This window comes from Typopeltis vanoorti, chromosome 2 (assembly GCF_054136105.1).
Source record: "Typopeltis vanoorti isolate ZY-2024b chromosome 2, IOZ_Tvanoo_1.0, whole genome shotgun sequence".
In the NCBI taxonomy this organism is placed as follows: domain Eukaryota; kingdom Metazoa; phylum Arthropoda; class Arachnida; order Uropygi; family Thelyphonidae; genus Typopeltis; species Typopeltis vanoorti.
The window spans coordinates 136,145,755-136,173,348 of NC_143550.1; the positions used below are offsets into that span (position 1 = coordinate 136,145,755).

The following is a 27,594-nucleotide window of genomic DNA, read 5'->3' on the forward strand; positions in this document are numbered from 1 at the left end:
ACTTGGGTGAGTAAATGTTTTTGAGTGGCAAGTAGAGTTTTCATAATTTATTGAGCCCTGGCTCTAGCTATATCATAATTTAAAAGCTCAACAAGAGTGTGGGCTTCACGTACTAGAAGACACAAGAAAACTCTCCACAATTGAATTCACTAACAGAATCAGGGGCCACCATCTCACTCAATAATAAATGAAGCAAAAATAGCATGCTATGCAGACGATATAGCAATCTGGCACACAAGCAGTAATCCTCAACAATCTGAAAAAGTCCTAAATAATTCAATAAAAGGCTTAGAACGATGGTCAAAGGATCTTAAACTACAGATAAACCCAGAAAAAACAAAACTGAGCATCTTCTCCACTGATAGAAAAAATAGACACAATTACAACCCTCAAATCAAAATATATAATACCAAAATAGAAAGAACAGTCTCCAAAATACTTAGGCCTAACCCTAGACACTGAACCGAGATTTCCAACTCATATTGCAAATCTATCTAATAAAGCTCTTAAAAAGCTTAATATCATCAAAAGACTTTGTGGAGCAAAGTGGGGGTGCAAAATTGAAGACACTCAGAACTACATATACGGCACTCATACGACCCACTATGGAATATGCCTCATCAATCTTGGCTCCAGTTTCTACTAACTCAAAAGAAAAACTTGACAGAGTACAATCAAGAGCAGCAAAAATTATCATAGGGTGCAGTCTCGACCACAAATAATTTAAAAGCTCAACAAGAGCGTGGGCTTCACATACTAGAAGACAGAAGAAAACTCTCCACAGTTAAATTCACTAACGGAATCAGGTGCCACCAACAGGATCACATCTCACTCAGGATTTTCATTGCCTGGACAAGAAATTCTAGACTAAAGATATCATCTATGTTACAATATGATCAAGAAATTAGAAACAGATTGACTTAGAGCTTCTGTCTCTTAGAGCAGCACCTATCCATTGAAATAAGCAAAGAGCCATTGTTTTCCACTATTCTACCAACAAAACACAATGATAAACTCAAATCTCCTCGAACCTTGTTCAAAAAAGGATTCACAGCAAGAAAATAAAAGAAAAGGACTAGACACTATACATCACTTAAATAATCCAAACCATGTCATTGCCTACACTGATGGATCATCTTATGAAGCACTCAACCAAGGAGGTTCAGGGTTTTTTCTAACTCTACCTGGAGGCGAGGAAATGTAAATCAAAACCACAACTGACAAAATAGCTTCAAACTTCACTTGTGAATTAACAACCATACAAACAGCTCTCAAATCCAGTAATAAACATTACAGAAGGAATAACCATCTGCAGCGACTCAAAATCTGCACTTGAGGCATTAAAAAATGGAAAAACAAAACTCACACAGGAAATTCATGAACTACTAACAATCTTAAATTCGAAAAATAAGAACTGCATGCTGCAATGGATACCAGTCCATGTAAATATCGAAGGCAATGAAAGAGCAGACAGACTAGCCAAAGAAGCAAGATACCTTATCAAGAACAGTTTTAGCCCACTGGACACTGAGTAGTGTATATCCTAAATAATCTGGCATTTCCCAAATACCTTGCATTCGCAAGGTATTTGGGAAATGCCAGCCAAAAATGCGATGTCTCTTATTTTGGACAAACTGGCCATTCTTTGGAAAAAAGAATAAAAGAACATCAATATTATATTGATTATAACAGACCTCTGAAGTCTGGTCTGGCACAGCACAGTATTGACTCTACTCATAGTGTCCAGTGGGATAAAGCTGTTCTCCTCCATAGATGCAGATTCAAATATGAACGCTTATTCAAAGAAAGTTGTGAAACTATCTTACACCGACCAAATTTAAATAGACATGACTGTCTTTCTCTCTCAAAGATCTGGGAGACTTTTATGTAAAAAACCATTTATCTTAATAGATTAAATTTATTTTCTATTATTTCCTAGCACGTGGTAACAATTGTATTTTAATAGATGATCCACTGAACGTTTTGCTTGTATTCCATTCATATTACTGTAACAGACACTGAAGATGTACTATTAATTTTAGTACGAAATATTTGTCCTTTTACTAATTAAAGATATCACTGTGGTTTTTACGTGTTTCTTTATTATTTAATTTACTATGCCACAGGTTCCTCTTAAAATCATAGCAAGGAAGGTTGACTTGATGTAATTTATTTCCTGAGAGAGAGAGCAGCATTTCTGTTTCTTCCACACCATCATAATTTCAAAAATCTGGTAAATCAAGGTCACTCTCACTTTCTCTGCTCTGCTTGAAATAGGTTCAGTAAAGGACATGACTTTTCACCTTTTTTGGTGCCAGTGATCATGCTATACTCATGTGAGAAGTAGCTAAGTTTATGGATATTCCATTCAGAAAGGTTACATGCTGATGTTTAAAGCAAGAAATTATTATAAACTGAGGAGAATACTAGGTTTCATCCTATTTTATCATTGCTAGATGGGAAGAACATTGGCAGTTCATGTGAAGTATTTAAAAAATACACCAGTGATGCAATATTGGAATGTGGTTCTAGAGTCTAAAGAATAAACAAAATGGGAGCGAAATTGAAGTGAAGATGATGTGGGAGGAATATCATGTGTATAACGATGATGTCAGTTATGAAAATTATAAAGCTCGCACCAGAAAAATTGCATTTGTTGTATGGAAAGCTAAGTGTGAACATAAAAAGAAACTGACTCTGCAAGCTAAAGACCACTCCAAAAGAATTATATTGTTATGTTGGAAATAAAAGAAAGAATGAATGTGAAAGAATAACTTGTCATTGTGGATGGTAGGCAGAAGGGATTGTTCAACTAATGAGTTCCCATTTTGCTGAAAACTGTGAACCTGATATATGCAATATAGAGGCTCAATGCTATCTGTATACTGGGGAAGAACATGAGTTTATGAGGAGATACTAGAGCTGTTGCATCAACTGAATATGAATTTGGTAATAGTGACTAATAAGATATCAAAGCTATCAGCACAGATGGTAAAAGAGTGTTCAGCTGAACTGGCTTTCCTTTAACCTGACTGTATAATTTGAGTCTAGCACAGGGAAGATCCCACAGGAGTGGAAAGAATGTATAATTATCTCATTGCAAGGGTGGTACAAGGACTGAAGTGTCTGTTGACCTATCAGTATCTCTGGAGTTGTGATGGAGATTTTGGAAAAGTTGGTAAGAGATCATGTATAGTAATGGGTTGACAGAAAATCTATAATTTGCAATGAACAGCATGGGTTTGCTAAGGGAAGGTCATGTTTGACTAACTTGCTAACATTTATAATAAGGTCAAGGCTGAGTTAGAAGAGAGGAATTGATTCACCATGATACTTCTCATGCTAGAGCTTTTGACAGGATACAGCATGGAAGACTGTTGTATAAGTTCGAGGATATGGTATTGAATAAGTACTAGAAAAATTGATAAAAAAGAGAATTCAAGAATGGGTAGATAAAAGCATGATACTGTATGAGGGTCACCATGGCTTTGTGAAAGGTCGGTCATGCCTTAGTAATTTACTAACATTTTATAATAGAGTAACATCTGAGTTGGATAAAGGAAATGGCTACATGATGATTTTGCAAAGGCATTTGATAGAAAACCACAAGGAACTCTGTTACACAAATTAGAGCAAATGGATATGACACTGATTAAGTGGATAAGAGAAGAAGGATAACAGGCTGCTGGACAGATATCAAAAAGTGGTATATGGAGTGGCAGAATCAAGGCGAAAACAGGTGACTAGTGGTGTGCCACAAGGTTCAGTGCTGGGACCATTGCTGTTTAATTTGTGCATAAATGATATAAGAAATAACCTGAAAGGAAATATTCAATTGTTTGCTGATTGATGCAAAATTAGGTAGAATAATAGTTAATCGAGGCAATGTGGAGAGCTTGCAGGATGATTTAAATAGGCTGTCAGTATGGGCAAAAGTTGATGGGTGTCAGTTTAATGTCGAGAAATGTAAAGGTATGCATTTTGGGATAAATAGATTACAAGCCATGCCATCAATGTGATACACTGTTCTCCAGGAAATAGATGAAGCTAGAGATTTAGGGGTGGTAGTAGACAGAGAGTTAAAGTTTAGAGAACATATTGCTAAAGTTGCTAAATTAGTCCATAAGATTACTTGGCTATTGAAGAACACATAAACAAGTAGAGATAAGGAAGTTGTCATTCCTCTTTATAAGGCCTTGATATGCCCACATCTGGATCACTGTGCTCAAGTCTGGTCCCCTGGGTTTCTTGGGGATGATGAAGTGGTGGAGAGGATTCAGAGGCAAGTGACCAAGATGGGGGAGAGTGGCCTGTGGAATGTTCCCTATGAGGATAGATTGAAAGTGTGTAGATTGCAGAAGTTGGTTGATAGGAAAAAAAGAAGGGGTATGATAGAAACATTTAAGTTGCTTTAAGGATTTTATGGGATAGATGCAGAGGAAATGTTTCAGCACTTGACTAGAGGGACTAGAACAAGTGATCATCCCTGGAAGTTGAATAAAGATATGGTTAGTAGGGGTGTGAGGACTAGATTTTTTGCTTGGAGAGTGGTGAATGAGTGAAATGGTTGCCAGAGTCAGTTGTGAATGCTTTGTCTGTTAATGGGTTCAAGTGGAGGTACGATAGATTGGGTCTCTATCGATGAGTCTTTGAACTCCATGAAGGTACCCGTATAATAATAAGAGGATGGATGGCTGAATGACAAATATCAAAAAGTGGTGTCTGGAGGACGTCAATATACAAGATTTAAGGTGACCAGTGATAAACCCGAGGGATCTGTCCTTGTTTCATTATTATTCAACCTTTACTTTAAATTATATTGGGAAGGATTTAACAGGTGACATAGACCTGTTTGCTGATGATGCAAAGATAGGCAGGAATGCAACTTGCAGAGTGGTTTGAATAAGCTGGAATTGAGGACATGCAGAAATGGCTGTCCGTTCAATGTTAGTAAATGTAAAGTTATGAACTGTGGTGTAATGAGATATCCAATGGCATATTACATTGGCAGGATTATACCAGAAGAAACTGACCAAGCTATGCATCTTGGAGGAGTTTAAGTAGATAGGAAGTTAAGTTTAGAGGTCATATAGTGAAAATTTGAATACAACTCAGAGGAGAATTGCAATGCTGAAATGAAGACTAACTCTTTAAAAATAAGAAAGGTGTTTTGCCTCTTTATAAGGCTTTGATATGACCTTATCTGGAATGTTGTGTGCACAGATGTGGTCTCCTGTTTCTGAGGTGATGCAGATACAGTGAGGAGGTTACAAAAGAGAGAGTGTTTAAAGATATTATCAGGACTTTGAAATGTAGATTATGAGGAGAGGTTGAGAATTTGTTTATTGCAGATGCTGGCATACAGGAGAAAATGTGTGTGGTATGATAGAGACCTACAAACTTTTTTTGAAAGGGTCATGCAGGTTTCCAGTAGATGGAATTTTTCATTTTATGGATGATGGGGGAGTGAAGGAGAGGACTTCAATGGAAGCTGTGAATGAATGCAGTCAAGAAAGAGGTGAGAGTTAGATTTTTCTCTCATAGAACACTGTATGACTGGAATGGCTTGCAAGTGCAAATAATGTGAATGAATTCAAGAGAAGGTATGATATTACTATTATTATTATTATTATTATTGTTCCGGGAAACTCCAAGGAGTCGACAGACTCATCGAGGGAGGCCCTAACATCATGTCTGGAACAACTATTCAATATTCACACAGTATCTATCATATCTTGCCTTGAATTCATTCACAGTCGTAGAACCAAAACAGACTCTGGAAGCTTATTCCACTCATTCACCACTCTCCAAGTAAAAAACCTAGCTCTAACACCATTGTCAACCACGCTCTTGCTCAGCTTCCATGCATGGCCCCTAGTCCTCCCACCACCAGTCATACTTTCAAAAATATCTTCTGGATCAATCTTATAAAAACCCTTCAGTAATTTGAATGTCTCAATCATATCACCCCTCCTTCGCCTATCGTCCAATTTCTGCAACCCACAAATCTTCAACCTATTCTCATAAGGTTCATTCCACAGACCTGCTATCATCTTGGTCACTCGTCTCTGGACCCTCTCCACTTCCTCCCCATCACGAAGAAACCCTGGTGCTCATAACTGGGCACATCCAGTGGGGGTCTTATCAAGGCTCAATACAGAGGAACAACAACTTGTTTGTCTCTGCATGTTAAAGTATTTTTCATAAGCCAAGTGATTTGGTGAGCTGTTTTAGTCACTTTTGCAATGTGCCCCCTAAACTTCAACTCCCTATCCACCAGCACTCCCAAATCCCTGGCCTCATCAATCTCCTGGAGTATGGTTCAACCTATGCGATATACTGCTGCTATTCTTTTCACTCCAAAGTGCATAACCTTACACTTTGCCACATTAAACTGACATCCATTTTTCCTAGCCCAGTTCTCCAAACTATCCAAATCATCCTGTAAAATTTTGACATCCTGTGCACTCACAATTGCTCTACCCAACTTTGCATCATCATCAAACAAGTGAACACTTCCTCTCAAATCCTTTCCAATATCATTGATGAACAAATTGAAAAGCAGTGGTCCAAGAACAGAGCCCTGCGTCACTCCACTGGTCACAAGACGTCTTTTTGACTCCACTCCTGAATAAACCACTCTCTGGTATCTCTCCTTCAACCACCCTCCTATCCATCTTACCAACCCTATATCTATCCCCATCTGCTCCAGTTTACTGATTAGGGTTCCATGTGGTATCCTATCAAAGGCCTTGGCAAGGTCCAGTAGTATCACTGAAAACCCATTACCCCTATCCAGTTCAGCAGTCACTGTGTTATAAAACATGAGCAAGTTACTGAGGCATGATCTACCCTTCACAAAACCATGTTGTCCCCCATACAATATCCCATTTTCATCTATCCAATCCTGTATTCTTTTCTTGACTAATTTCTCTAAGACCTTGACAATGATTCCTGATATGCTAATCGGTCGGTAATTTACAACAGCAGTCTTGGAACCACCTTTATGCAGTGGAACTATTTTCCCCTCCTTCCACCCGCTCGGGACTAACCCAGACCCGAGACTCAAATTAAACAAAATGGTCAAGGGTACTGACAATTCTTTAGCTGCTTCTCGTACTACACGAGCTGGTATACCATCCAATCCCACAGATGTATTGACATTGAGGTTATGCAATAGACTACTCACCTCCACTTCATTCACCACAATTCCCGTATAATCTACTGGTTTATTAGTTTCTGCAATGTCACCACCTGGATGATATATTCTTGCAAAGTGCTCACTCAGTAACTCAGCTATCTCAACTGATTCAGTTACCTCCCTACCATCGGTATTCTTTAAAATCATTCTGCCATGTACATTTTTCCTTTTACTTGCTACATATCTAAAAAACTGTTTAGGATTCTCTTTAGCCTGCATGGCCAATGTTCTTTCGTAATCCTTTTTTGCTTTTCTTACCACGCTTGTCACCCTTCTGGCCTGCACTTTATACCGTTCATGTGCCTGCCGGTCACCTTTCTCCTTAAATTCCCTCCATAGTTGTTTCTTTTTTTGCAGCTCAAGCTTAATGGTGTTATTCATCCATTTAACCCCTACTTGATTTATTATTCAGACTCTAGGTATACAGTCAGCTATTGCTTCATGCAAGCACTTCTTAACTACCTCCCATGCACTATCAACTTCTAGTCCTTGCAGTTGTACATGCCATGGCACTGAGCCAATCAAACTCCTAAGCTTGTCATACTTTCCAGCCCGATAATTCCACATGTACCCTGTCTTAATTGAAAATTTACACCTTTAGCCACCTCCCAAGTCAAGACCCTATGATCACTCTCACCGATTGGTGGCAATGTGGTCATATTCGTTACAGCCAAATCCTCAGATGTAATTACTAGGTCAAGCACTCTCTGACCCCTAGTATTTTCCATTACATGCTGTCGCAGATAGTTATCCCTTAATAACCGCATAAAATCCAATTCTTTCCTCCCGTGTGTCCTCTCCTCACTCCAATCAATGCGACTGTAGTTGAAATCTCCCATAATAATCACCCTCCTTCCACTCATTTCTTCTAGTTGCTTGTGCATACTGTCACCACCATCTTTTCCATCACCTGGTCTATAGCAGCACCCAATTGTATATTTAGTTCTGCTAGCCACAATCTCACACCAAATGGCCTCAAATGTGCTCTTTTCTCTATCCTGCAATTCAACTTCTATTCTCCTTGGCTGTAGCTCATCATCTATCATCAACAATACTCCTCCCCCCATTTTATTCTCTCTGTCATTCCTGAACACACTATACCCATCACATTCAATCTCACTAGCTATATCATCTACAGTCAGCCATGTTTCACTAATACCAATAACCTGTGGTCTGGAAGTGCCAACCATGGCCAAAAACTCTTCCTCCTTCTTCCTAATACTCCTAGTATTAGGAACAAGAAGTATTAGTGTACATGAATTTAAGACCTCCATTAGCCCCAACCCTATTGATGCCTTATATTAACTATCCCACTCTGGTTTGTTGTCCTTATTTGCTCAAGCATATTATATTCATTCTTACATTCAACTGCCTCCCTAAGGACTGTATATCTACTCCCCCCCCCCTTAACAAATCTAGTTTCCCTGAATTTGCACATCCACTACATTCAGCAACACTTTCTCAAGTCTTCTTACACTGTAACCATTCAAATGCAAACTATCCATCTTATATAGATCGTTTCGCCCATCAAACTCACTCCACACGTCCACAAATTCCACACCACTCGTCATACATAACCCACGCATAAAGTCATTCGCAATTATGGCCCTCCTTTTAAACATTTCACTGTCATACCGTGGCAAAGACTAATCATTCTAACTCTCTCACTCTTTTCTTTTGCTACCTCAAACAATTCATTCAGGTCTTCTATCATTTCCATTTTATCTCCTTTCAAATCATTCGTACCTGCCACAACAATCATTTCTTTCACCCTTTCCTTTTGCTCTCTAATAGACTCAGTTACATCCTTTATGGTCGCACCAGGTTGGTACGATTTTGTCAAATCCTCTACTAACACACCTCGTACTAACGAGTCTCCATACAGCTCTCTATCCTTCATTTTGTTCATGTTCACATTCATACGCCTATTTTTCCTGTCATACCTTTTATTATTGGTTGGTTCATTCAGTCGACTTTTGTTCATGCACTCTAGCTGCTGTTTTGCCCTTTCTATTGCACCATTCAACAACACGATCTCACTCAATGCATCTATCTCATCTTTTTTATTCTCTGAGAAACCATTAATACTATCACTCACACTTTCTACATTCACACTCTCATAATTCTCATGTACAACCTTGCCGTTTCCTGTCATATCGCTATTTTCTTCATTGTGAAGTTTGACAAGAATATCACACTCACGATCTGAAATACACTTAAATTCCTCATTCTCCCTACATTTTCTACACACATTCAATCCTTTATTATCATCTATCCACACTCCGACCGCACTCCACAAAGCGTACATTTCACAGCTAGTACACTGACTCATTTCTTTTATACTACCGTTCTTTGATAACTATGGCGAACCATCATTACTGGCCGCCATTTTCCTTCGTACAGGTGCCATAATTATTGCAACGTGTTTTATTAAATAATAAGTTATAACACACCAAAAACACACAAACAGACGCACTAAAATACGCAAGGCAAACAAAACTACTCAATATTAAGTAATTTTATCAACGATAACTGAAAATAATACTTATCTTATTATCTTACACACTAACCTCAAACCCAACTCCCCATATAGTGTGAGTAATTTGTGGCTTCCCATGATGAGCTCCTGATTCCCTGTAGTTCTCTTGTAATAGTAATAACAATAAATTACTCAACAAAGAATAAAGCATTGAATATAAAACATACACATTATATGATGAATATCTCATCATCAAAATGGACAGTTACATACAGCATGTATAGAATAACAGATTAGAGTGCCTTCTGTTAATCATTCTTTTCAGCCAGTCACATGACACTATTAGGAACCTGTGTGAAACTGTAAACATGGTCATTAACACAGCTGTAAGCAAATTTAGCCAATGGGCATTGGAGCACAAAGCTCATTACAAGGATAGAAAATGTATGCAATGAAAGCTTAAAAATCAAAATTTACTAAATTAAACTTAAAATAAAGATTTAATATTTGCATAAAGTGGTAAAGTGAATATTAAAGATCTAGGTAAGAAAAGAATGAATAATAAATGAATAAACAATGTACAAATACACTTGTGTATAAAGTGTATGTTATATGTGTCTGTGTGTGCAATTCTTATGCAAACAATTACATGACAAATAATGTTAGCTTATTAGTGAGAGTTCAAAAGTCACCATTTCCTAGAATTCTGAAAATTTTAAACCATATTGAGATATTTAGATTTGATTTCAGAGAGCTTTGTGGCATTCTTTGAAAAGTCTCAAATTTGAAGAATTTTCATGTTATCCCATAGAATCCTGTAATGAGTAGAAACTCTGTTCTGCAAGACCCGACTTGCAGAGTCTGGTCTTGAAAGCTTGGAACCATATAATGTCATAATCCATAACCTTAAACAATCTGGCAAAGCTCTCTGAAATCAACTTAATCTAAATATCTCAATGATGGTTTAAAAATTCAAGAAAATCATGGCCTTTAAATTTTATATTGGGTGACTTAACATGAAACCAGTTTACTATTTTTCTTATAAGTAGACAAGATAAATCTTCCACTTTTCAGAAAAATAGTTAGTAAACTGGTTTCATGTTAAGTTACCAATATGAAATTTAAAGGCCATGATTTCTCTGTTACTCCAAAGAAAATTCCTTATGTTGATTACATGCTGCAGATAGAAAAAGAACTTATCTTACATGATCTTCCTTCTGATTCAGTTACATTTAGAAGTGACAACATTCCTAAATGAGAAGTAAAACTTCACACTCATTAAGCAACCTCAGTATTACTATCTCTAAGGCAGACAAGAGAAATTGAAGTTCTACATAAAATAGAGAAGAACAAAGGGAAAACAAGAGGTCATTCATGGAAGCTGTATAAACAGGATGTGAGCAATAGGGTGCTGGGGCAGATTTTTTGCTTGGGGAGTGGTGGGTGATTGGAACGCATTATCTGAGAGTATTGAGAATTCAAAGATAGTGAATATATTTAAGTCACAATATGATAAACTGTGTGTGTGTGTGAGAGAGAGAGTGAGATAGTGGGTCCCACAATGAGTCACTTGACTCCATGGAGGTCATATGATAATAATAATAATTGTGCTAACTATAAAACTATAACTAGAGATCCCACCAAATCATAGGTAAATAATTGAATCATTTGCTAGATAATGCTAATTCATTATAAATTTATAGATGGGCACTACAAGAACTCTCCAATCATCTGGAATTTGGCCTTCTGACCAGGCTCTCTGAATTATGCAGTGTTTCCATACAAAATTTTATACTTCCATATATGAGCATTTTGGGTCAGATATCATCTACTCTATCTGCGTTTCAGAGTTTTATAGCTTTTTCTTCCTCTAGTATTGATATATACACTCTTAAGCGGTGCTTAAGGGTCAAAGTTGTATGACTAGGAGGAGACCTCCATATAGCCTTTTAAGGAATGCAGAGAACCGACCAGGTCTTCTGACCATTAGGTGGTCCAGTCCTGACCTTCTTGTGGTGCACCCTGGTAGATATCTGCTTGGATACCAAACAAACAAGGATGGGCTGGCAATTTGCAATTTAGCCAACCAAATTGTATTCTTATTGGCTTAAAATCACAATGTAAAATTATGGTACAGCATGACAAAATTTCATGCTGGCTGGGGCATTGCCCGGTTAAACAAGACCCCAGTTGTTTCTCTCAGGGAACAAAGACGAACAGCAAAAAGGGAGCTACTGAACATCAACAGAGTTCAAGATTGGTACTATCAATGGAAAAGAAATGAAACTAGCTGAAGAATTGGATAAGTACCAAATCAACATAATAGGCATTGCTGAAACAAATAAGTCAAACATGTGAGATCTTCCTAAGCAACAAATACAAAATGTTATATTCTGGCAATAATAATCAGGGAAAAGTATTTAACACTAAATATGAGGATAATCATCTTCATTGGCTGGCAATATCAAGTAATGTGGACAAATATCAGAATGGAAAACTGGACAATGAGATTAAGGTTCTACCAAGGAAGAAATGAAAAGAAAGCAACTGACACAATGAAAAAGTTGGTCCTTGGTAGAATGATTGTCAGACCTACAAAAATATTTTGGGAAAATTTGGAGAAAAGAGTAAAGCCAATAATAATAGCAAATACTTGTTGGATTTCTGCTCAGGACTTGGACTGGTTATTACTAACACCATTTTCCAACATAAAAATGTGCACAAATTCACATGGAGAGAAGAGGCAAGGAATAAGAAAAGTCTCATTGACTATATTATTGTTGACAGTGATGTTTTCTCACTTGTGCAGGACACTAGAAGGTACAGAGGATTTGAAATAGGAAGTGATCACCATTAGTGTTGAGCAGGATAAAATTGAACTTCTTACTGAAAAGAAAGGTGTGTAAGTTTTGAAACAAATCAATGTTGAACATCTTTCAGAGATGAAGTGTAGACTGAAATACACAAACATCATTAAAGAAAAAATGAGAGTTTGAAAACGAGAACCAAACCTTGGAGATTCAGTAGCAAATTCTTAAGAAAACATTGATTGATTCAGCCAGAGAGGCATGTGGTGAGGTTTTCTGTAAGAATAGAAAAATCAGAATGGAGGACTCTTTAGGAAATTAAAGAGGCAGTGAAGAAAAAGAAGAAAGCATATCTAAAGTTGCTGGGAAGTCAGCTTGTGCTCTTAGAGAATACAGAGAAAAAAGTGCAGCACTGTGTAAAACTAGATAAAAGTCATGGGAAGACTTTATAGGAAGGTGACAAAATATTCTGGAGGTTATTGAAAAAGCTTAGAAATGGGGAGAAAAGTACTGTAAAAAGAATCAGATGATAAAGGTACTCTAAATTTCTGGAGTAATTACTTTGAAAGAATGCTAAATGGAACAAGCAGTATCAGCATGATTTGGAATTAGAGGTTCATGAAAATGAGGTTGAAGAGCTGTTGCATAACCTGGATAACAATTTGGCAATAGGGACAGATGGAATATTAGGCTGTTTGCTAAAGGAATTTTCAGCCAAATTGGCTAGGCCTTTCATATGTTTTGTATAACTTGAGTCTCAGCTCAGAAATGTTACCACAGGAATGGAAGGAACGTATAATAGTTCCATTGTACAAGGGTGGTGCAAAAACTAATGTGTCTACTGACCTATCAGTATCTCTGGTGTGGTAGTGAAGATTTTAGAGAAGTTGGTAAGAACTCGCATACAGAAATGATTAGACAAACAAGCTATACTTTGCAAGGAGCAGCATGGATTTACTAAAGAAAGGTCATGTTTTATAAATTTGCTCATATTTTACAACAGGGTTACGGCAGAGTTGGATAAAGTGAAAGGATACACCATGATAATGTTGGATTTTTCTAAGGCATTTCATAGGATACCACATGGAAGGCTATTGCATAAACTGGAGAATATAGGATTGGAATATAAACTTTTGACTTGGATCAGAGGATGATTGACAGACAGATATCAAAAAGTGGTGTATAGTGGCTATGAATCTGCCAGATTTAAGGTGACCGTTGCTGTACCTCAGGGTTCAGTCCTTGGGCCGTTATTGCTCAATCTGCACAATAATGATTCGGAAGGGTATAACAGGAGATGCAGTTGTTTGATGCAAAATCATACCATTCCTTGAACTCATTGACCGTTCTCGCTCTCACCACTCTATTAGGCAGTGCATTCCACGGTTCACCCTCCCCTCCATGCAAAGAAATCAGTCCTCATCCTCTTGCTCACAGCTTCCTTTCATAACTTCCAGGGATGGCCCCTCATCATCACCCCTTCCCCCTGTTCCACCAAGCAAAAGAACTCCCCAGTGTCAACCCTGTAACCACCTCTCAACAGTTTAAAGTCTCAATCATATCACCTCTTCTTCTATCTACCAAACTCTGCAGTCCACATTCCCCCAGCCGATCCTCATAATTAACATTGTACAGTCCTGAAACCATCTTTGTTGTCTGCCTCTGTACCCTTTCCACAGTTAATTTATCCCCTTCAAATCCTTCTGGCCAAATTTGAGAACAATAGTCCAAGTGTGGTCTGATCAGGATATTATACAACAGAATGATAACTCTTATCTCTGCAGGTCAGCATCCTTCTCAGTATTGTAGCAATCCTCTTGGTTAACTTCACCACCTTTGCAATATGTCCCCTGAATTTCAAGTTTCTATGAATGATCAACCCCAGATCTCTTGTCTCCCTACTTCCTCCAGTATGACTCCTCCAACGGAGTATAAAGTGTCCCATCGTTTATTGTTAGTAAGTGTAAAGTTATGCATTTAGGCATTTTGAGATTTTCCAGCAGCATATTATATTAGTGGGATTATGCTACAAGAATCTGAGGAGGCAAGGGATCTTGGCATATTGGTGGATAGGAATTTGAAGTTCAGAGGTCACATAGCAAAAGTTGCAAATAAAACTCAGAGGATAATTGTGATGTTGAAGCAAACCTTCACATGTAAGGAGAAGGAAGTTATTTTGCCTCTTTATAAGGCTTTGATGAGACCACACCTGGATTATTGTGCACAGATTTGGTCTTCCAGATTCCAAGGGGATAAAGAAGCTTTGGAAAGGGTGTAAAGAAGAGTTACAAAGATTATACTGGGTTATTGGATTTAGATTATGAGGACAGACTGCCAGTAGGTGGGTTATAAACTCTGGATAACAGGAAAAAGAAAGGGGGGGGTGACATGATAGATGTCTATAAGATGTCTATTATGAGAACAGATTGAAGATTTGTGGGTTGCAAAAATTGGTTGATAAGCAAAAAAGGGGTGATATGATTGAGACATTCAAATTACTGAAGGATTTCTATAAGATTAATCCAGAAGATATTTTTGAGAATAGGGCTGGTGGTGGGAGGACTAGGGGCCATACATGGAAGCTGGGCAAAAATGTGGTTAACAGGGGTATTAGAGGTAGGTTCTTTACTTGGAAAGTGGTAAATGAGTGGAATAAGTTGCCAGAGTCTGTTGTGGGTGCTATGACGGTGAATGAGTTTAAGGTGAGGTATGATAGATACTGTGTGAAAGATGAATAATTGTTCTTGACATGATGTTAGGGCCTCCCTCGATGAGTCTGTCGACTCCTTGGAGTTGCCCGTAATAATAATAATAAACTTCTGAATGAATGTTATAGGATATTGTATGATCAATTTTTTTGTTATATGGTGGGGAGAGAACATGAGGGCATCCATGGAAGTTAAGTTTGTTCATAGTCAAGAATGAGATAAGAGCGTTTTTCTCTCACAGAACAGTGAATGAGTGAAATAGTTTGCCTTTAGAGGTAGTGAATGAATTTAAGGGATGGTATGACAGCTGGTTTGGGTGATTTATAGCCTTGCTTGATGAGTCCTTGACTCCCTGGAAGTCTCAGATAATAATAATAATGGTAGAAAACTCCCAAAAGGAATGCAATCAGGAATATATATATCCATACTTGAAGCAAAAAAAGTGATCTGAAATGTGGAAAGGTAACTGCAATAGACGAAATTCAACCAGAAATGCTCAAATATGGAGTATAAAAGTTTTACAGAAACTGCATTGCATAATTCAAAAGGCCTTTACAGAGGATCAAATTTCAGATGATTGGAGCAGAGCTCTCACAGTACCCATCTATAAAAAGAGAATAAAACTGAATGTGAGAATTGCAGAGGTATTTCTCTGTTGAGTGTTCCTGGTAAGATTTATGCAAGTATACTTGAGAAATGACTAAGAAAAATTGTAGAAGGGAAGCTTGGTGAAGAACAAGCTGGATTCAGGTCTAATAGAGATTGTCAGGATCAGATTTTCACTTTACATAGATGAGAAATCTTGGGAATATAACAAGGATTTTTATTTAAATTTTGTTGATCTGGAAAAGGCATATGATAAGGTGCCAAGAGGAAAACTCTTCAAAATGCTACAGTTCTTTTGTGTAAATGGGACATTTTATGTCAAGCAGTAGTCTGTATTTAATCTGTAAGTGAGCAGTTAGACCCGAAGGAGGTACAGGAAGATGGTTTGAGGTAAAATCAGGTGTGCAACAAGGGTGCACATTATGAAGAAAAGTGATATTAAATCAAAATGATATCAAAATTGGTGATATTAATCTTAGCTGAAAGTTTATTTTTCACTTGGTTAGAATATAATAAATTTAGTTTAATCCTTTATCCAAGTGTGAGCAAACAAAGTTTGCACCTGAAAGTATCTTCAGGACTGGGGTGAGGAGTGTTGGTAGCTTGCTCCACCTTTGCAAGGAGTCGCCTTGGTGTTGTACCACCTCACCCCCAGTCCTGAAGATACTTTCAGGCGCAAACTTTGTTTGCTCACACTTGGATAAAGGATTAAACTAAATTTATTATATTCTAACCAAGTGAAAAATAAACTTTCAACATTGTTCTCTAAATCCAGAGTAATTTATTAAAAAGGTGGCACACCATTTGGCAACTCCTCCTATAGGTAGAGATGACCTTGCTAATGCTTCTGGCTGGTATCTCCACTTGGGCCTGGCTCCCACTGAAACTAGTCTGGGTAGTGGCCCTTCCCTTAATGTTAGACATATCCGCAAGGAGATGTGTTTTGCATTATGGGAGATACTGAGTTAGGAGTGTTGGTAGCTTGTTCCACCTTTGCAAGGAGTCGCCCTGGTGTTGTACCACCTCACCCCAGTTCTGAAGATACTTTCAGGCGAAAACTTTGTTTGCTCACACTTGGATAAAGGATTAAACTAAATTTATTAATCTTAGCTCTTTGCTTTATGCAGATGTCATGCTTCTGAATAAATCTGGTACAAGTCTACAAGATTCCATGCCTTAATTGAATAACTGTTGTAATAAATTTGGTATGAAAATCAGCAATAAAAAGACAGAGACCATGAAAATAGGCAGAAACACTGGACCTATAACGTTTTATAGAAGGATGAACATGTAGAACAAGTAAAGCACTTCAGTTACTTAGGCACAATTTTTGGTGAAGATGATCAATTAAATATGGAAATAGACAACAGAATTAGTAAAGCTGGTGTGGTAGGAAGTCAGCTGAATAAATTTATATGGAATAAGAAAGAAATTAGTCAAAACACTAAATTAGCTATATACAAGACAGTGTTTAAACCAATTTTAACTTATGGATCTGAGAGCTGGGTTAGAAATAAAACACTTGATCAAACTGGAGACCTCTGAAATGAGAAATATTAGTGGAATGACTAGATGGCATCAATGGCAGTATCACTTTAAAAATGATAATATTAGGAAAGAATTGCCATTGTTAGCATTCAGGAATGTGTTAGCAGAGCTAATTTCAGGTGGTATGGTCACTTAAACAGGATGGGAGAGGAAATGTTAACAAAACAAGTGTTCTTTGCCGGGTTGGCAGGGAAAAGTCCCAGAGGAAGACCAAGATGTAGATAGATCGATACAGTAAAAAGTGCATTAAAAGATGGAAATATAGGATCTTACAATATTGGAATCTTGACGTATAACAGATTAATTTGGAGGGATATTGTTGATCGGGAGTTAGTAATGGTGCAACATTTTCATGTAGTACTATCTTAATTATCCTGTACACTCCCTGAGGGTATGTCTCATGAATTTGATGATCATGATGTTTGTATTCCTTTTGAATATTTTCTTTTGTTGTTTTTTGCACTGCTTGTTTGTTTTAACTTTCAAAGTAATTTCTCCAGATATCTAGAATATTCTTATGTTCAGTTTTCATGTCATCTTTATCATCTTTGATTCATTTTATAGTACTCTCTCCTCTATTTCTAAGATTTTACAATAGCCTCTAGAACATTTTGCCACTTTCCTATTTATCTTCTACATTCTTAACAAAGTCTTGCCATGACTTTTGTTTATACCTTACACATAGTTTAGTTCTCTTACATTTATCTGTGTATTCTTTTAGAGTATCTGCCAAATTGTTTCTAAGAACATTTGATTTGCTTTCTTCTTTACCTGAACTGTTTCTTTAGCTTATAATCTACTATGGTGCTATTATTATTATTTTTTGTTTCTTTAGCTTATAATCTACTATGGTGCTATTATTATTATTATTATATTCTTGCAGATAACTTTGCCACATGGCTCAATTACTGATTCAGTTTGCAACTCTGACTCCAAGGTTTGGCTTTCGAACCTTTTCATTTTTTATTAAAGATTTGCATAGTAGAGTCTACAGTTCACCTGAAAAAGACTGCTTGACTCTGTTCTCAAGGGCTGTTCAGGCTACTATGACAGCACTGCATGTTTTTTTTTTTCATAATATGAATGTTAGATACAATATTGTCAAGTTGACAAGTTTACATTATTAATAATCTCTTATTAACAGTTTTCCTCCAAATTAGTCTATTACTTGTCAACATGCCGATATTGTATCTAACATTTCATGCTCTTAAGGCACTTCTTACTGAATCAATCAACCTAGATCTTGATCTCCCTCTGTGTCTTTTTTTCCTGCCATCTTGGCATCAAATACCTATTTTGCTAGCCTAGCCTTTCCTTTGACATTCTGTTTAAATGACGATACCAACTTAGATTAGCCCTGCTCACACATTTTGAATGTAAACATCAAGTTCCTTCCTAATGTCTTCATTGTTAATATGATTCTACTATTGATGCTATCTGTGGTCTCTGATCTTTGATCAAGTGCTTTATTTCTAACTGAACTTCTTGTATATATACTACTATGGGGGGGGGGTCTGGAAAGTTCTGATAAACACCTAGGACAAAAATTATATTTCTGTCCTAGGTGTTTATCAGATCAGTTTGTTTCATTTAACAGTCTTTCAAAGTAATTACTCCAGACATCTTGAATATTCTTATCCTCAGTTTTCAAGTCACCTTTATCATCTTTGATTCCCTTTACAGTACTCTTTCCTACTTTTCTAAACTTTTTCAATAGCCTCCAGAACATTTTCCACTTTCTTGATTTTTATCTTTTATAATGTTTTTGATGTCTTACCATGACTTTTGTTTGTATGACTACACATAGCTTAGCTTTCTTACAATTTTCTCTGTATGCTTTTAGGGCATCTGGTGACTTTGCTAGGAAATTTCAGTATGCTTTCTTCTTTTCTAGTACTATTTGTTTAACTTCTTGTGCCCACCATGCTTTTTTTTTTTTTTTCAGATATTGTCACTAAAATAAATTAAATTCCATGTGATGATACAGCATTCCCCCTTTTAAGGGAGTTCACAGTACCATCTAGTCCCCCCAAATTTTATCCGGGCTCCGGAACCTGTATAGCTGACGCATCAGACCTATGGCTGGGTCAGTATTCCTGACCGTAATCTGTGTGTGTGTCCTCGGACCGGTTTGCCTGCTTGCAGGATGAAAAACACCAGATAAACTGGCGGGAAAAACCCTGCTGTCCACGCCCAAGACTGGCTAACTTGGCTATGGCTGAGGAAGATCCTTAAGCTCCTCACATTGTTGACGAGAATCAAACCTAGGACACTCCTTCCCCAGGCATATGGTTGCAAAGCGCAAAGCCACTAGACTAACCGCGCAGACAGATATTGTCACTGAGACTAAGATTTTTTGAACTGTTTCATTCTTTTCTTAAAAAATGCTTATATAAGTGAATTTGCAGTTTACTTGCAAAAACTGCTCAACTTTAATTCTTTTTAAAACTTTCTTGCATACTCTTCTTTTAAGTGTGATATTCTCTTTTTTATCCTACTTACTGGACAGGATCAAATCTCCCTTCTTGGACTTATATTTACATCTACCCTTGTCTAGCACAATTGCATCCCATCATTTGCTTCCTTATCCTCTAAATAAATAAAAGCTTTGTGTCCTTTTCTTTTAAAGATGCTGCTTTTCAGCAATCCAGCTACTAACTGTATGAACCACCCAACTTTAGAATTACATTCTCACATTTGAGAATATGCACTTAAAACCACCCTAAAATTTCTTATTCTGTCCAGAGGAGAGTGGTTTAGACGATTAATTATCTCTTCTGATTCACTGGATCTACAGTTTCACATACAGTATGTTTAAGAAATACTGTCCACTCCTTTGGGTAGACAGGCTGAGAAATGTGCTCTTCTCATTCCCTTACCACTCTCTCTCTCTCTCTCTGCACTTATGTGCACCAAGATATGGATGCTTCCACTTTTTTATGAAAAATACTCTTTACGTATGTTTATAACGCATAATTTTTTTTTCCAGCATGGTTTGGCCGAGTGGTTAGCGTATCTGATCTCCAGCCAAAAGGTTGCAGGTTCAAATCCCGCCATGGTCATGGATGTTTGTTTGTGAAATTACTAGTGGCGTTGGTGTAGATGATGTAGGTAGTTACGGTTGGTGGAGTGTTGGAGACAGAGAGTTGTAGAGCAGGTACCCTCCCTCGATGAGTCTTTGGACTCCCTGGAGGTGTTATGTAATAATAATAATATTAATAATTTTATTAATCAAATGCTTGGTAAAATAAAGACTTACGTGTTATCCAGAAACAGATCTCAATACAAATCCACAACCAGATAATCAAGAATGTATATTGTGTTTATAACTAGTTTACATGATTGTTAATGGAGATTGCTGATGGTTAAATTTTAATAATTCCAAGTTGTAATTATAAGGGAAATCTAATAAAATATTATTTTGTTATAATACTAATAGTGATGATAGTAATGAGTCATATTAATAATGAAATTATATTTCTTTGATATATAGGTATTTCATGATGTTGCCTATAAAGCAAAAAATAGACAAGATCTTTTAGCCGGTGTTGATGAATTTTTAGATGCAGTAACTGTGCTTCCACCAGGAGCTTGGGATCCAAGTATTCGTATTGAACCACCTCAACAACTTCCATCTCAAGTGAGTTTCCATAATAATTTACACTTTTTAAGTTCAACCTTGTACTGCATGGTTTGTATCTTAAATAAACTTCCAGAAGGTCAGAGCAGTTAATTGTCCACTGCCTTTCAGTGAATATTTATATTCCAAATTTGTGGCGACTGGGAAGCAGGTTTGCAGTTGAATATAAGGATGAAGTAGTAGTTATGACAGGACAGAGTGATGGAAAGTGTAAAGGTGGAGAATGAAAAGGATATGAATAAGAAAATGGGAATGAATGAACAAAGTATTTGGGGGGGGGGGGTATATTATAGCGTGTAGAATATGGAGTGATAGTTTTGGTAGGACGGTCTCAAAGACAATGATATTATTTCTTTCTTTAAGAGAAACTTATGCCATAGTTATATGAATTATTTACACATAAACACAAGTTAAAAGTAATAATTTATTTGATTATAAGGCTATATATTTCAGTCTGAAAATTACAGACCCTCTTCAGTGGCAAAAAACAGTCGATACAAAGTACAGTGCAAGCAATGGGTTTATTTGAAATAGAATGAGCCACATTATGTTATATTTCCAGTAACATTATGATTAACCTTTTCCTCAGTCACATTATGTTCTAACTGAGGAAAAGGTTAATCATAACTCTGTGTGTGTGTGTGTGATTTTATATATATATATATATATATGCTGGCCTGGTTAGCATATCTGCTCTCCAGCCAAAATTCTGCAGGTTTGAATCCTGCCATGGACATCGATGTTTGTGATTGTCTGTGAAAATACTAGCTTTGGTAGTGGATAGCAGATGACATTGGTGTAGATGATACTGGTAGTTGTGGTTCGCTGAAGTTCCTTGTGACTGCCATCTATACTACTTCAGACAAACTGGACATTCAATTGAAAAGAAAATACCTGAACATCAGTCATATATTACCCGCAAGAAATCCGATAAATCTGGATTGGCTCAACATGGAGTAGACACAGACCACAACATCCTTTGGTCTGAAACACACTTACTACATCGCTGTAGATGCAAATTTGAATGTTTATTTAAGGAGAGTGCTGAAGCCCTGCTTCACTGCATACTCTTGCACTCAAGATTTTTTCATCCATCCAAGTACTATATACAAATCCCAGATCCACCTATCCTTAACATATTGTTCATGTGTTCAGGATGGTGCATCTAAAAACCTACATAAAGATTCTCATTGCTTTCCAGAGGAGAGCAATTCATCTCATAGATGATCTCACTCGCTTACATACTCACTTCAGTGTCTATTGCACAGATATTTTCTATGGATGCTACTCTACTGAACTGACAACATCATTTCTCCACTTTCTGTTGGGCCTTTTGAAACCTGGCATCACTTTTTAATGCAACTGGAAACATGATTGTGGACACAATCCTCTGGAACAGCCTTCCCTGTGAAGTATTCCCAAACGAGTACAATCTGAACTCTTCAGAAAAAAATTTCTCAACCCTCATCTGCACTCTACCTTTCTTCTTCCCTCTCCCACAACACTTATAGGTTCTTCTTCTAAATGTGCTCTGTGTAACAGTTTTTATTAATTTATGATATAATCTATAGTAACTCTGTTGGTTTTGTATATATTAGTTCAGGCAGTATTTTAATTAATGCAAACTATTTCGAATTGGTAATTATTGCAATAATTACTAATTTGTTATACCTTGCATTTTTATTATATAAATTAAATATTAAGTTATTTGAGATATAATGGTTGCTAACATTTTTCATCTTTGTAATATTGCTCTCTGTATTTTAGGATTCTCGTAAGAAAAATGAACCAATAGAACCAAAAATAGATGATGAAGATGAAGAGGAACGAGAAAGAGAAGAATGTGGATTAAAACGAAGTGGAAGGTAATATTTCATTCAATATTAATGATTTTAACTACCAGCTTTCCTTCTTTATTGGAAGATTAACTAAATGCTCATTTTTCAGTTTACATTTGTAATGTAAAAACACACAGAGTTTTAATTTTTTTTTTCTTCATTAAAACAGTATATTTACACTTTGTTAAATATTTCATAAAGATAATTATTCGTTGATTTGAAGTTTGATTACATCTTTAGCATTTAAGTGATAATACTTACATCTTGAAACACTTGATCTGAGTTTTGGATAATCTGATGCTTCTTTGTTTCAGGCACTTTATATTCCAGATTTTTTTTTCCAGGTATTCAAAAATTTCCAGTGGTAATAACATATATCCTTCTGTAAATTATCTGAACATTTAATTTAAAGATTTTCCTTTATTCTTATATATAGAGGCATACTCTGGTAACACACAACATGTTAAATTCCAGAAACATCAACTGTTATATAAAGATTTTTGTTGTAAAGCGAATCATTGTGTAGTTGTTGTTTTTGTTCTCACTTGAAGATACATGTAATAGTGTAATAATGTTTTTAAGCAGTCATATTTGTGTGTAAATGATGTAAATAAAGCATTAATTTATGTCAGTTCCACAGACAAAAAATTTAAAATCATTTTTACAAATGGAATGTTATTCTGTAGCTTAGCTTAAGAACATGCCAACCAATTTGGTCATCAATCTACCATTAAATGTTTTTTTGGCAATAAGATTGTCATATTTATTTATAACTGTAGTATTAACCACCTTACAGGCCATTGTGGATTAAATATGCATCCTCATAAGCTTCGTATCCATCATATATTTCAATATAATATCAATGGTATTACAATTTTAATATGCACTTCGCATATGATAAACTTGACGTCTATAGACGTCTTGGCCGGTAGCGTGGTTAAGTAGTGTAGCACTTTTTACTTCATTTTGTTTTTATCAACTGTAACCAGAGTAGTATGAGATGCATTTAGCCTGCGGCCATCTCAGTGTTTGATACACCATCATTAATGTCTCCTCCTTATTCACCAATGACCTCATCCAAGCCATATTTCCTCCTGATATCTCAGCCCTATTTCAGTTCACCATGAACTCGGGCTCTTTTGTTTGGCAAGCAAAATTCTACAGACAGATAGAGAGGACAGCCATGGTTTCTCCACCCTGACCAATTTCTTCATAGAGACCTTTGAAGAAAGAACCTTAAGCTCTGCCCTACACGAACTCACTGTCTGGCTATGCCATGTGGATATGTGTTCTGCATTTGGCTGCATGACCTGGATACACAAAACAGTTTCTTAACACACTTAAACAATCGATACCTGAGGATCCAGTTTACCTTTGAAAAGTAAAACAACAACAGTTTCCCATCCCTAGATACTTTGATTACATGCCAGCCTGATGGATCCTTGGTATTCAGTCAAACCACTACCCTTTCCCAACAATATGGATTATAAAAAACCTATGTGATAGGGAAAAATTAATCAGTTCTGATATCGGTGCCCTAACTACTGAGTTTGACCATATCCTTAACACTTTCTTTGCCAATGGCTATAACCCCACACCCCCCAAAAAAAAAAAAAAAAAAAAAAAAAATCCCCAAAATATTAAAACCATGTAACCGCAATCCCCTCCCCTCTCTACTCAAAGCAGAGGTTACTCAAAATATATCACTATTCCATATATCTGGGGGACATCTGAAAAATTAACAAAAATCATAAGGAAATATGACCTTATAACCAGTTACAGACCACATAAGAAATTGGCATCTCTCATCTGCTCCACCGAAGACCAGCCACATTCCCTAGTCCTACCAGGAATATACCAGGTCCCTTGCAGTTGCAAACTGTCCTACTACCGCCAAACAGGCAAAACTGCTAAATTCAGGATATCCAAACACGAGGACTACATCTAGTTCAACCAATACAGCCACTCACGGCTTGCTCACCATTACATACATATTACACTGCCGCAAATACAAGTATGAAAGACTATTCCTCAAATCTGCCTTGGTTCTGAAAACCTTTCCAAACTTCAACAAATTTGGAAGCATATATTTTAAGATTATCCCAATTTAGCCTACTAGGGGATACCATTTAGGATTCTAGGCCCAACTTCTGTTGCCCCTTTTTTTTTTTTCAGCCTCATTTGACCAGTGTTACTGCTAGTGTGCATATATCATTGTTTCTATGTGATCCCTGATGATGGCAATGTAACATTGCTGGGTATTAATTAAAGTTTTTTATAATTCATATTCTAGTATCATATATTTTGTCATTTCCTGAAAAATTAAAAACTGTGTAACCAATATTATCTTATCTACAAGAATTTATTTGCCATTATTAACAACAATAAAAGAAAATAGCAGTTATAAGCAGTTTATAATTCACAACGAAGCAACAAAACACAGAGAGAGATACAGCAAGCAACAACTTTGTAAACAAACAGTTCATGAAAACTCATTGGTTGATTCATAGCAGCATCATGTCACTAATGCTGTCGTATGAACAAGTGTAGTGTCATATAAATGGACATTAATTATAATTGAAAAGCATCATATTAGCAGATTGTGTCATAGTGCAAAGCATCGTAATGTGGGATATTATTGAATGAATTTTTTTTTTTTTTCAGTAATATAAAATAAAGATCATAGTAATAGAAAGAACAAGATGTTTAGGCTAAATAGAAGGCTGACACCCTCAAGTTTTTTCTTTTAAGGTAAAAAAAAAAAATCAAGAACTAATGGAAAGATTAAAAGACATTTAAGTTTTATAGATCCAGAAAAGCATATATGTTAAGATGCCAAAAGCTCTTCAAAGTGATATAATTATATGATATAAATTATACACCTATATAATTGTTAATGCTGTCATTTCTAAAAGAAATGGATGACCTCCATTTTTATGGCTAAGTAAAGAACTCATTAATACATAATCTTTCCCGTTCAGTTTCATTTTATCTAAAATGAAGTAACAAGCAAAGAAACTAGATCACATGTGTGTGTGGATGGGATCTAGTTTCCAAAACACTGAAGTTCCAGATTCACTTCACAAATACACATACACAAATACAGCTTTCTAAAAACCTGAGTTTTTCTATCCATAATCACCTCCTTCCCTCATGATATATCAATCCCCCTTTTTTATTTCTTCATTTTCAAATGATAATGGTGGAAGACGAAACGAAGCTAAGTTTATTTAGTTATATTTCATTTTATTTAATTATATTTAGTGTACTTAAATGTTTTGTTTTGCTTGTAATTTTTTGTACTTTTTTTTTTATTTATTTAATGGAATTTATTAATTGAATAATTATTAAAGATTATGCTACTTGGCAGTAAGGAATGATGGCGGATTCAGCTGCAGTCGCAAGTGGCGTATCGCCAAGTCCTCCGCCATTTAAGAACTCAATTACAAGCAATATCATAAGGGACTTTGTGGCATGCAGTACTTGCGGCATGTATGCATCTCGGGAATTAGATATGTGGCTTGTGAAAGAGAGCGGAGAGCGTATGTGCGCAAAATGCAGGCAGTGGGAGGAAATAAGTGCATTCGAATTATCAGTATCCGACCTTGTTGCTCCAGGAACGGGGAATGAATGTAAGAACACAAGTAGTGTGATAGGAGAGAATGAAAATATATATATATAAATGAGAAAATAATAGTTGATAGTGTGGAAGGTGTGAGCGACTGTGAAAGTTTAGGAGATGGTTTTGTTTGGGAGAGTGAATTTAGATTAAGAGTGACTGACCTGCAGAGGGAGATAGATGAGCTGAAAGAGGAGGTGGAATGTCTTGTGAATGAGAGCAGAAGTATGAAAGATAAGATTAGGAGAATGGAAGAGATAAATGCAAGCTGAATCAGAGTAGGGAAGAGAGAGAATTTTGTGAGTATGAGTGAGAGGTATGGGGGTGCTAGAAGAGGAGAGAATGGAAACAGTAGAAGAGAGGGAATGAGAGAGAGGTATAGGAATGCTAGCAGATGAGAGGATAGAAACAGTAGGAGAGACGGAATGAGAGGGGGATATGGAATTGCTAGAAGTGGAGAAAATGGAAACGATAGGGGAGAGAGGTATGGGAATGCTAGAAGAGAGAATAGCAGTAGAGGAGAGAGAATGGAAACAATAGGAGAGAGGGAATGGTAAGAGGTATAATGTATGGTGACTCAATGATCCGTGATGTTCAAGATAGGATGCGTGAGGAGTGTTTGCCAGGAGGAACAATGGAAAGGGTGGCTATGGCAATTAAGAGAGGTGAAAGAGTGGATGAGATGATTGTGATGGTAGGAACAAATGACTTGAGTGGTAATGTAACTCGGGCAGTGAGAGATATGAGATTTTTGCTTGAGGTTGTACGGAAGAAGACAGAGAGAGGAAAAATAGTGTGCGTGTTGCCTAGGTATGATAATGATGAGCTGAGCATAAGAGCTGTGATATTGAATGGCATAATAGCAAGAATGTGTGACAAGAGAGGACTGGTATATGTGGATGCTTGGAGTGCGTTTGAGAAAAGTTAGGAATTGTATGCGAGAGACTGCTTACATTTGAATGAGGAAGGACGTAAGCATCTGGAGAGATTGCTGTTCTGAACGAGTCAGTGTGTCCCAGGGAGGATGATAGCAGGGGTGGCCTCTTATGGGAATGGATACTTAGGAGAAGGGAGACGATGTCAGGTAACACTGAGCCCAGTGGAGTCTAGAAGGGATAATGCTGGGTATAGAAACAATGGCATTTATA

The 27,594-nt window shown here is 36.7% G+C and overlaps 1 protein-coding gene across 4 annotated transcripts in view; it reads left to right on the forward strand.

Moving 5' to 3' along the window:
• Ndae1 (Na[+]-driven anion exchanger 1) overlaps positions 1 to 27,594 on the forward strand; it is a 511,154-nt gene that overhangs the window by 284,263 nt on the left and 199,297 nt on the right. For all 4 annotated transcript variants that reach the window (XM_090413203.1, XM_090413196.1, XM_090413188.1 and 1 more), the window contains 2 exons: positions 20,843 to 20,989; positions 22,757 to 22,854. In XM_090413203.1, the coding sequence (XP_090269329.1) occupies positions 20,843 to 20,989; positions 22,757 to 22,854 (245 nt within the window). The remainder of the gene's footprint in view (positions 1 to 20,842; positions 20,990 to 22,756; positions 22,855 to 27,594) is intronic.